Here is an 11,362-nt window from a genome sequence, read left to right as displayed (position 1 = left end):
GGTTATATTTTTTGGGATTGGTTATGCAATATGTAAGTAAAATAATAAAAGGTACACATTTAATATAACTGTAGAAGCAACCAATAATATAATTCAAAAGTTAAAATAATTATAAAAACCACATGAGTTGGTTGTGTAATACGTAAAAGTCATTAAACAACTAAGAAAAATATAGAAGCATTCATTGCTAAACGCCTAAACCTAATTTAAAAATGCGTTTAAATAACAAATTGGATATTCGGGTAATACCCGATACCCATTCGGGTTATCCAATACCCGATTTATCTCAAATTTCAATACTCAATCTCATACCCAATCCCATAAAATTGGATATTGGGTATCCAAAATCCTGCGGGTATCGGGTCGGGCATGGGTAAATCCAATACCCGATATCCGTATTCCCACCCATAGTTGGAGGCAATTATTTATCCATAAACATTTCATGTAGGTATGAGATTTGTAGTTTATTTTGAGAATTGATATTGAGTTGTCAGCGCCTCCTTCATTTCAATTATATATCTAAAAATTAAAAAATAATATATATGTCTTATGAGATAATGAAATTTGATGTCGAATCGTCAATTGATTGAAAATAAGAAACAAATGGATCGATGCGCAGGATGCGGCAAAAGTAGATTACAGAAAAAATGAACGGATTGATGAAGAAGCAAATGCGACAATGTGCTTATGTTTGGTTAAGGTTTCTTTTTCTTTATTTAATTTGTAACTATTTTGAAGTTTGTGCTTAGAGTTTTAAGTGTTGGGCATGGTTTTCGAACTAATTTTCATGCATAACTATTGTAAGCAGTATATTTTTTTTAAGCGTGAGAGAGATTGTGAATGTCTTAAAAATTCTAATTTGTACTTGCATACTTAGCTACTCTACATATATATTTAATGACTCTTTAGTGTGGATGATTATTTGTGTATTAATATTTTGATGTGAATGATACCGAAGTGTTAATGTTGTCCATTAATACACCATACAATTATGATAGTTGGTTATTGGAAACTTGGAATATTTTTTTATAAATATATGTGCATGCATTTGGTTGGTTATAAAGTTGTTTAATTCTATATTTTGATATTATACATTTAAATTGTTTTACATGTTTGTGATTTCTAACCCTTAGATAATATTATAATTATATTTGATTTTAAGTAATTAATTTCAAAATATAAATTTACTATGACAAAATTATATCATTCTGTACATTGTACGGGTTTGACACAAGTTCTAATAATTATGAAGTTAGAATAAATAACAGAAATTTGGACCTTAGCTGTTTGTTCTAGATTACAATAACAATAAATAAAGTTGCCTAATTAATAATTGCGCTTTATTTTGTGCTGTAACGACCATTTTTTTGGCTTCTTTTTAAAGCGTCATCTTTTTCCTAGTCAGTCACACCTTGAATTTAATATTGCTCGTGATACTTGTTTGCAATAGTTTACGTTGAATAAGTTCTAAATAGCTAATTGAATATGTCTATGTTGTATCGCTGTAAATTGTAACATTAGAAATCAAATAGTGAAATAGAGAGAATAAACTCCCCTGCCCTTGTACATATTGCAGAATATTACTCATAATCTTCATTTTTGAAATAAAACACTTCATAGAGAAAGTGAATTAAATTAGAATTTGAAAAAGGGTCCCGGTCACGGTCCCTCAACTATAACCTGGAGTGACATCTAATTAGTGAATCATTTAATTTTTGGGGCTGTAAATAAATAAAAGCAAAAATTGTAAGAGTACAACTAAAACTCCATGCCCACTTTCGTCATTTCACTTCAGCCCTTCCATTTCTATATATACACAGTCAGTCTTTCAAAATTTCATTCCAAATAATTTTTCACGCACTAACAGAAACCATTTCAAAAATATCATTCTTGAGAATGGGATTTCCAGTTGCATTCAGTGATTCACTTCCCAAATTGGTGCTATATATGCTGATGGTATTAGGATTTGTGCAGAAATTTGTGTGCGCTCTGCTATCTTTTTTACGGCTGGGGAATTTTCTGGAGCCGGAAACGGCGCCCGATTATTCTAGCGCGGCGCTCATCCGTGAGCTGCTGCCGGTGGTGAAGTTCGCAGATTTGGAGCAGGATCTTGACGCGCCGGCGTCGGAGAGCTGCGCGGTGTGCCTGTACGAATTCGGCGGCGAGGACCAGATCCGGCGGCTGAGGAACTGCCGGCACATATTCCACCGGAGCTGTGTGGACCGGTGGATGGACCACCATCAGGAGACGTGCCCGCTCTGTCGCATGCCTTTCATACAGGAGGCATTCGACGAGCGAATATGGCTAGCCTCCGGCATCTCCCATCTCTACTCCGACTATTCGCTAATTACGCCTGGTTTGTAGATATTCCTAACACTCCGCGATCAGGAGTCCCAGTCCCAGTCCCAGTCCCAGTCCCAGTTGAGAATTTTAAATACTAATAAAATGTGAGTAAAATGAATCAGTAGAATCTGGAGTTTGTACCGAACAAAATGCTACACCTTAACTCATAATCACAAAATGTAAATATTGTAGTATGAAAGAAAAGACCGAAAAATATGGCAATTCGAAATGAAAGAAGCACAAGATAGTTTTTGAAGATCAGTTTCTTTTTTGATTGTTATGATTTGAAGAATAATATAGTAGCTGTATAAATTATGTTTTTCACGAGAGCCCTGAGAATAATGCCTTGAACAAACTAATTACCAAGTAATCCACGTTCACATATGCATGTATCATGTATGTATGTAATTAATATGCAAAATAATATTGAAAGGTGTTGACTTAGGTGAGACCAACGTATTCATGGAGTAGTAATAGTGAATTACATTAGTGGATGACTTTTTGTAATGTGATTTGGTATTTGTTATTGAATAATGGTAACAACGTTGGTCCTACCTAATTAGGACTAAGTTAGTGGACTAGCGGTTAGGCCGGATATTGTCCTTCCTCTTTAATGACTCTCTATTTTATTTTGTGATTATCCTAATCAAGTTGTAATTAAAATAAATCTTTCTCATCTATAATGATGCACAACAATGACAATACGATGTTATGGGTAGTGATACAATATAAACTTATATATTGTACAAATTCAAAACTCATCAACACAGCTTCAACACAATATCAACACAGTGTAAAATTTCAAGATTTTAATGTCAACCCAGTATCAACACAATATCAACACAACATCAATCATTGACTACCGTTGAAATTCTGTTGACATTTTCCTGTTGATGCTTTTTTATGATCTGTTAACATTTTTTCAATGGTTCAGATCATAGTTTTGAGTTTGTACAATATTTATAGTTTTCATTTGATCGCATCCCAAGATGTTATTGTGTAAAGAAGTTTATTTATATTCCTTTATAAAAACGACAAAGTGATGGAGTGGTGTTTCTAATTCAAAGTTTTATATTTGAATCTCACCAACATTTTCAAAAGTTTAGATTTGTTATACAGACTTAGTTTTTAAGTTCAGTTCACCACTGCACCTAAATATGGTACAAATTATTGCAAGAGAGCTGGAATTTATTCAAAGCATACTTAAACTATCCATTATAATAAACACTCTGATTTATTAACTTTGTGAAAATAGTTAGTTAGAGGAAAAAAGAAAATTGTCCATTAATCATAACTTCTGACATCATTTTTAAAAATAGTGAATTAAACTATTATTTCCGTACCTTAAACGATTAAAATTCGCATCATATTTATTGCAACTTTCGTATATCTTTATCGTATAGATAATAATAATCTAGAAATCAACCAACATAATAACGCCAATAGTCAATCAAAAATTATTATTCAAATAAAAATTTTAGCAAATTTAGTTTGTAGGATAATTGCAAAAGGTATACAAATATAATTTACTAATTTTTTACTTTTTTTAAAGTTATAAGATTATCAGAAATTAAATAAAATTAGTAGTATGTTTTAAATGATACTTCATCTGTCCATGATTAAATATTTCATACTATTTGATTAGGATTAGGGATGTCAATCGGGCCGGTCCATCGGGTTTTGGGTCGGCCCTACTCGGATTGCAGGTCAATCGGGTGCGGGCTAGTCGGGTTGTGAATTCTTTCGGGTTATAAAAGTTCAACCCTAACCCTAAAAGCTCGGATTTTGGGCTAGCCCATCGGTAGGGATGTCAATCGGGCCGGCCCATCGGGTTGCGGGTCAATCGGGTGCGGGCTATTCGGGTTGTAAAAGTTTAACCCTAACCCTAAATGCTCGGGTTTGGGGCTAGCCCATCGGGTTAATCGAGTTGCTACCGATAAGATTAACATGCGATCAATCCAATAAATAATGATGAAGATTAGTTATATTCATAAAATGTAAAATATTTAATCATGATAAATTTGAGATATATGCTTAAACTCAATCATAAATATGATCAAATACCAATATTTGAGATATTTCGTGAAATTTTAATGCATGTTTTAGAAATTTAAATATTTTTTAAGTGAATTTGAAGTTTTTAATTTATTTATCAATTATTATATTAATAAAAAATTAATATATAATTTGTATATTTAATATAAAATTGAAAGTTATATTCTTAGTTATCTATATTATAAAATCAATCAATGAAGTGTCGAATTAGGAGTAAGAAATAAAATAATAAAAATTTTATTGGGTTTTTTGGGGCCAACCCATCGGGTGTTCGGGTCTGGCCCTAATGGGTCGCGGGTTAATCGGGTGCGGACTAATCGGGTTTTAATTTTATCGGGTTAGAAATTTCCGGTCCTAACCCTATAAATTTGGCAGGCTATTCGGGCCAGCCCACTGGTTACGGGCTACATTGACATCCATACTCTTACTATATCTTCTCTTTTATTTTAAGCTCTTTATTTTAGTTTTAACACATCAGTTTTCTAAATTTCGTGCCCAAAAGAAATGTCTATAGTACCTTAAGCTGGACGAAGTATATTCTAATTTTAAAAGTTGATAAAAAATGAAATGAATATTACTCCCTCCGTCCCAAGGAAGATGACCCATTTTTTGGACGACATGAGATTTTATGAAAATTTATTTTGAGTGTTGAGAGGAGAGAGTAAAATAAGAGAGAGGGAATAAAGTAAAGATAAAAATGTTTCCATTTTAAATAATGGATCATCTTAACTGGAACAAACTAAAAAGAAAAGTGAGTCATCTTCAATGGGACGGAGGGAGCATATAAAAAGTGATATGTGAAGTAGTAGTACTAATGGTAAAAGCAATATAAAATGATGATGAAGGAAAAAATAGAAGACAAAATAGGGATGCAGGTGGCAGAAATATTCCATCAGAGCTGTCGGGAGTAAACGGAGGTTAGATTCTTTCACCGCAGTCAATCACGGATCCCTTGCTTCCTTCAAAATTACACAAATGCCCCCGCTTTCGAAAAAGAAGAAAAAGAATTACAACTCAGAACAGATAGAGACAGAATCACAGTGGAAAAGGAGTTGCCCGACGAATCAACAACCTCCTCTTCTCTCTCTCTCTAATGCGCTTCTTCGTGTCTATGGAGGAGACATTCAGAGCAGCAAACAATTAGTCTGTGCTGTGTGAAGAAGAGGCCGCGGCCATGCCTGAACCCTGCGCCGCTTCTGCTTGCCTCGACGTTGAGACCATTTATCTCGGCGGAAAGGTTCTATTCCATCTATTTTTACCTATTATTGTTTCAATTGCTATTTTCTACTTCCAATTTTTTAGAGAGGGAAACACCTTGTGTTTTGATCAGGATTGAATAATCTGTTTCTACTTGAGCAATTTCTAGATCAGCTTCTGTTTCTGTATCTAGCATTCTTGAGGAATTTTCTTCACATTCTTTCTCTATATACAAGTCAATTTTCTTGTTTTCTGCAAAATATGCAGCTAGAAAAGAATTTAGTAGCTGCCGAATTCTTTGAATTGAATTGAATTGAATCGAATCTCATCTTCTGTGCATTGCATGTTGTTAGATACTTAACTTTAGGGATTTTATGATATTGGTGCTAACGATCTTTCTGGTTAGTTGTTAGTTTTTTGGTTTTTTTAGACCATTGGTAAAAACTGAACATTGTGAAAGATGTCATTTTCGTTGTTGAAATTCTGGCTCAGTACAGGCTGTAGTTATTCTGTCTGTTTCTTTTTCCCGTTGTTAGAAGTTGTCATAGAATCATAATAAATTTCAGTGTTTCTTTTCATTATCGAAATTTATCCGTTTAAATCTTTTCATTTTCATCGATTATGAGCAATCTGCATCAACAAGTGGTTGAGTTCACATGAATTCTCTTTTCATAAAGATAGCAAACAATGGTATTTGCCTTTGCCAAAAGGGTAGTCATTAAGCAATCTTTTCAACTCATTTGGAACATTGTTTCTATATGGAGATTGGAGAACATAGTAATGTTATAGTTTTCAAACTATTTGGAATGTTGATTGTGGCAGTTTCTTAATGCCCATTATTGATTTTCATGGATCAGGAACATATTGTACGGACTGGGAGTGGCTCTGTTTCAGTTATAGTGTATGGAGATCCCGACAAGCCAGCTTTAATCACTTATCCTGATTTAGCTTTAAATCGTGAGTTCTGTATCAACCTTGGTGGTCGCTTTTATTCGTTTGGATGTGTGCTTGCCAAATTTTACAAGCCAATTGTGTCTTCTCTGTCGTGCAGACATGTCCTGTTTCCAAGGATTGTTCTTTTGTCCAGAAGCTGCAACTTTGCTGCTTCACAATTTCTGCGTTTACCATATTAGTCCTCCAGGACACGAGGTCCGTAAATTAGCCTGGCTGTGCGTGTTGGCATAGTAAACTTACCCTTTGGCTCATACATTCTCCAACTATTATTGCATTTTTATACATACACTGAATGATATAGCTCACTTGATATTTAACTTCGACTCTGGTAAGAGTTCTTGCAGTTGGGAGCTGCAGCGATTTGTGCCGATATCCCTGTGCCTTCTCTCAGTGACTTAGCGGATCAAATTCTTGAAGTGCTTAACTATTTTAAGTATGTCTTGTCTTTTTCTTGTGTTGACTTCACTGTCTGTTTTAAGTTATGATTGGACTTCTAAGTTGGGTTGGTACTAACTCGAAATGCCACTAGTCATATGTCCCTGATAAGATGACTTCTAATTTTATTCAGGCTTGGTGCAGTTATGTGCATGGGCGTAATGGCTGGAGCTTATGTTCTCACCTTATTTGCTGTATGTTGTACTTGGATCTGTTTCACAATATCATTCTTTTTATGTCCCCAATTTTTCATATAGTCGGGAAATATATGTTACAGATGAAATTTAGGGAGCGAGTTCTTGGTTTGATACTTGTTTCTCCTTTATGTAAAGCTCCATCTTGGACAGAATGGCTGTGCAATAAGGTATCATTCTCAGATTCTCAATCAGTATTGTATGCAATGCAGATTCTCAACTCATAAAACTTGAGGTGATACTAAGATATGACATTTGCAGGTGATGTCAAACTTACTCTATTACTATGGAATATGCAATCTGCTTAAGGATTGTTTACTTTATCGGTACTTTGGCAAGGTATTTAATATCTTGTTAATCAGTGCACTATCCCATATCCTGCCCCATTTTGTAGATGCCATCTTTGTTGATATTGATTGAGATATTGCTAGTAAGGTTTTATGAGTAACGTTTATTTGTGTTTCAGGAAGTTCGTGGCAATGGTGAAGTTCCAGAATCAGACATAGTTCAAGCATGCAGAAAAGTTAGTGCTTGATACATGTAGTTTCCACTATCTAGGCCAAATAATGCTATGTTTTTCTCGTAGTAGTATGATTTTCTATGCTTAAATTGTTAATATTAATTGTTTGAGTTTTCCAGCTGCTTGATGAGAGGAAGAGCTCAAATGTTCTGCGGTTCCTTCAAGCAATAAATAGGTATCAAAGGCTGAAAATATGATTATATACAGCCCAAGTTTCTTGATGGCTTCTTCACTTTTGCATGTTCAAGAATTTTAGTCATTTTTATCTCTTATTCTTTTGCTGATGAACAGTAGACCTGACATTACTGATGGGCTGAGGACGCTGAAGTGTCGAACTTTAATATTTGTTGGAGATGATTCTCCTTTCCATTCAGAAGGTCTTCACATGGCTGCTAACTTAGACAGAAGATACAGTGCCTTGGTAGAGGTATGCAATATGGATCAAATGCAACATTGCCGCCTTTGTTAATAAGTAATGCGGAAAAATCTGATATTAACCCTAAAAATTGGAGGGTACAAAATATAGAAGGTTGTTCATGCTTGTGGATTTGATGTAGTATTGACAATAATTATATTAGAAAATGTGATGTATTTTTATGTATCGCCTCATTGCTTGTAAAAGGTTCCAATGCTGTTCTAATGGAAGAATATTATTACTTACTACACAGGTTCAAGCTTGCGGGTCAGTGGTGACCGAGGAGCAGCCATACGCAATGTTGGTGCCAATGGAATATTTTCTCCTAGGTTATGGTATACACAAACCGAATCATTTTAACGGGAGCCCCAGGAGTCCACTTTGCCCTACGTGTATCGCCCCAGAACTCCTCTCTCCAGAAAGCATGGGATTAAAGCTAAAACCAATCAGGACTCGCCTTTCATCGCAAAGATAGAAGCAGTCACTTAATTACCATTTGTAAATTGGAAGGTTCGTATAACACGTTCGTTCTATTTTTTTTTTTTTTTTTGCCAGGCCATCGTGTTAGGGCGATTGAGGAGGGTAGATATTGTTTTAGATTGTAGTTATTCTTGATTGAACATAGGGTTGGGATTGTTTTAGACTATTCTTTCGTGTGTAGTTAGTTATGCAATTCATGACTTGATCTGTTAGATCCGTAGACGACTACAACGACCGTGACATGAGCAATAAAGAATGGAGAGAGTGGACTCTAGTTGCTCGAATTATCTGGCATCTATTTGTGTTGTCAATTTTGTTATTGTTTATATAGAATAGAGATTTGATCTTATTCCCTTAGGTTTGCAAGCACATGGAGCTGGGCTGGCAATATGCTTTTAGTTTTCATGGACAACGGTAATGTGATAGCTACTTCATACCTTTATATTAATGTAATGGATACAATCAAATATCTGTGATCACACTGCACTCAATTATAAATGTATACGAGGGGCAGTGATCATGTAACGCCCCACTTTTTCAAACCCTAATTTTCGGGTTATAAAATTTTTGCATTAAATGCCTTAAATGCTATGATATGTGAATTATTTGATGAGTGATTAATTGCATAAGTGTCTTGTGACCTAATTGCGTATGAGAATGGAGTTTGAGTTGAATAGTCAACTTGTTGAAATGTTGACGTGGCTATTGAATAGTCAAAAATGTGGAAAAATGATGTGGCCGTTGAAAGGTCAATACGATGAGAAAATGGAGTAGAAGTGAAGAGATGATTGTTTTAAATATGTGATTACTTGATGCGGAGAAATATAATTGTGGGAGAATTATTATTTATTACCGAAGGGATGAGTGAGAAAAATAATAGGAGCATTAATTAAAGCATGTGGAATTTTCGGCCATTATTATTATTTTGGAGGAGAAATAATATTATTCTTGGATTTAATTATTTGTTTGGGATAATTATCCAAATTAAATCCAAAGTCCAAATACTCTATAATTCCTACATGGAATTTTCGAACTCCACCTTGATTTATTCCCATGAGATTTTCGAAAATCTCATAATTTAGAAAAGAGAGAATTATTTTATTTATTTGATTCCTTATTTATTCTATTCCATGAATAAATATAAATATGCTAAAATATCCTAGCATATCTTGCCAAATCTAAGAAGATATTGTCATATCCTAATTAAATTAGGATTTGAATTTATTCCTTGTGGGAAGAGGAAATACACGCCACTTTTCCTTTTAATTGGGGAAGAATATTATTATTTTTCTTGCTCCGTGATATATTATTCTGCTCCGTGAAATATTCAAATTAAATCATAGGCTATTTATTTAAGCCTAATTTTCGAAAATCCTCCCACTTCTCAACAAACTTAACGCCACTCCCCCATATTCTCTACCAAATCTTCCAAATCTTTATTTATTTAATTATTTGGATATTATTATTGGTGACTCTATAAATACATGAGAGATTCTAACCCTAGCACTCACAAAACCGGCGCCCCACTCCTCTACAATTTTCGAAAACTTCTCTCCCAATTTCTCCAAGTTTTCTTCAAGTTTCTTCAAGATTTCTTCATCAATTGAGAAGAATTCAAGTGAAATTCAAGAGATTATTGAAGAATCAAGACTAATTCCTTGTTTCTACCGTTCGTTCTTTTGGAAAAGGTACTTTAAATATTGATCTCCTCTTCTTCTACCGATTAATCGGTATTCTTGAGTCCACATGCATTTGGATGAGTGAAGGGGAAATAAATTGATGAGATTTGGGATGCATGGATGTGTGTGTGTGTGTTTTTGACCGTGTGTGTGTGTGTGTGTGTGCACGCCTCGGTTGGCGTGCACAAGTGTGATGATCGTGTGCGTATGTTGTGTGTGTGGAACACTCATGCGTGACACGATTTAATGGTGAATTTGGAGTTGTTATTTGAATAAAAATGATATGCTAATCATACTTTGATTTTGATTGATGATTTTGAAAATAATCGATGGGAAAAAGGGGAAACGTGAGATCATGCATAATATTGAAATCCATGATTGAAACTGATTTGTGATACGCCTAATTTAAAGGTGATACTTCGCGCTCTCAGCGTGATAAACGAGGAGAAGAGAATTCTATCGAGCTAAACCTACGAGGTGGGCTTTCTTTTAAAATAAGGACATTGTCCTAAACTGATTTTGATGAGAATGAAAGATGTGTTATCATGCCTTGATTTGTTTTGTCGTGCCTATCCCTCGTGGCTATGCCACTATTGATATAATCGAATTCGGGTCCTTGTAGAGCCGCAGACTCTACTTGGGTTAGTGTACACCAATGTTAGACCGAGAGTCAGCGTACGGGTTGGCCGGTCTAGTGACCTGGATTGCGGCCGCATTCCTTGTCATGTAGAATGGGGATATGGTAAACGTCTATGAGAAAAATGGTTGCGCGACCGTGATATTTGAGAAAGAAGATATTTTGGTGCCTCGGGTCTTTCTAAAGTTAAAACCCCGATGGACACTTGAAAATGGCATGATAATGACTATATATGTGATAAAACTGTTTTCGGCAATGAGCCCATTGAGTATGATTATCGTACTCAGCCCTGCATGTGTTTTCCTTATGTGCAGGTTGAGTGGTGACGAGCGGGCGGCGGTGTTGAGTAGAGAATAATATGATAATCTGATGGTAATTAAGGTGTCGTTGTGTCTCCATACATAGCCTCACTTCTTTCTTGGTCGCTTCCGCTATTTTATGAAAAATTGTGAT

General features: G+C 35.0%; 2 protein-coding genes across 6 annotated transcripts; both read left to right on the top strand.

Moving 5' to 3' along the window:
- The first annotated feature begins 1,854 nt into the window (after nucleotides 1-1,854).
- On the top strand, nucleotides 1,855-2,604 carry LOC125190678 (brassinosteroid-responsive RING protein 1-like). Its single transcript, XM_048088032.1, has one exon. It carries the CDS (start codon nucleotides 1,897-1,899, stop codon nucleotides 2,362-2,364), a length of 468 nt encoding a protein of 155 aa, XP_047943989.1. The 5' UTR covers nucleotides 1,855-1,896; the 3' UTR covers nucleotides 2,365-2,604.
- A 2,836-nt stretch (nucleotides 2,605-5,440) lies between these two features.
- On the top strand, nucleotides 5,441-9,141 carry LOC125190677 (protein NDL1-like). 5 transcript variants are annotated; one of them, XM_048088028.1, is made up of 12 exons: nucleotides 5,441-5,635; nucleotides 6,453-6,552; nucleotides 6,647-6,744; nucleotides 6,894-6,982; nucleotides 7,118-7,178; nucleotides 7,262-7,348; nucleotides 7,440-7,517; nucleotides 7,645-7,701; nucleotides 7,818-7,873; nucleotides 7,990-8,125; nucleotides 8,367-8,623; nucleotides 8,952-9,141. In XM_048088028.1, exons 1-11 carry the CDS (start codon nucleotides 5,573-5,575, stop codon nucleotides 8,586-8,588), a joined length of 1,047 nt encoding a protein of 348 aa, XP_047943985.1. In that variant the 5' UTR covers nucleotides 5,441-5,572; the 3' UTR covers nucleotides 8,589-8,623; nucleotides 8,952-9,141. The 5 variants fall into 5 exon arrangements, with proteins under 5 accessions (XP_047943985.1, XP_047943986.1, XP_047943987.1 ...); XM_048088029.1 differs by lacking the exon at nucleotides 8,952-9,141 and adding an exon at nucleotides 8,807-8,877; XM_048088030.1 differs by lacking the exon at nucleotides 8,952-9,141 and having other exon boundaries at nucleotides 7,993-8,125; nucleotides 8,367-8,877.
- The last annotated feature ends 2,221 nt before the right edge of the window (nucleotides 9,142-11,362 follow it).

Source organism: Salvia hispanica, chromosome 5, assembly GCF_023119035.1.
Source record: "Salvia hispanica cultivar TCC Black 2014 chromosome 5, UniMelb_Shisp_WGS_1.0, whole genome shotgun sequence".
Lineage (NCBI taxonomy): Eukaryota > Viridiplantae > Streptophyta > Magnoliopsida > Lamiales > Lamiaceae > Salvia > Salvia hispanica.
This window is presented reverse-complemented; position numbering and strand designations above follow the sequence as displayed.

Bases quoted from the DNA above. Each gene is read 5' to 3' on its own strand.
- LOC125190677 (XM_048088028.1), top strand. From the start codon at position 5,573: ATGCCTGAACCCTGCGCCGCTTCTGCTTGCCTCGACGTTGAGACCATT. The intron at 7,702-7,817 runs GTTAGTGCTTGA...TGAGTTTTCCAG, and splicing joins TAGTTCAAGCATGCAGAAAA to CTGCTTGATGAGAGGAAGAG. The intron at 8,126-8,366 runs GTATGCAATATG...CTTACTACACAG, and splicing joins GATACAGTGCCTTGGTAGAG to GTTCAAGCTTGCGGGTCAGT.
- LOC125190678 (XM_048088032.1), top strand. From the start codon at position 1,897: ATGGGATTTCCAGTTGCATTCAGTGATTCACTTCCCAAATTGGTGCTA.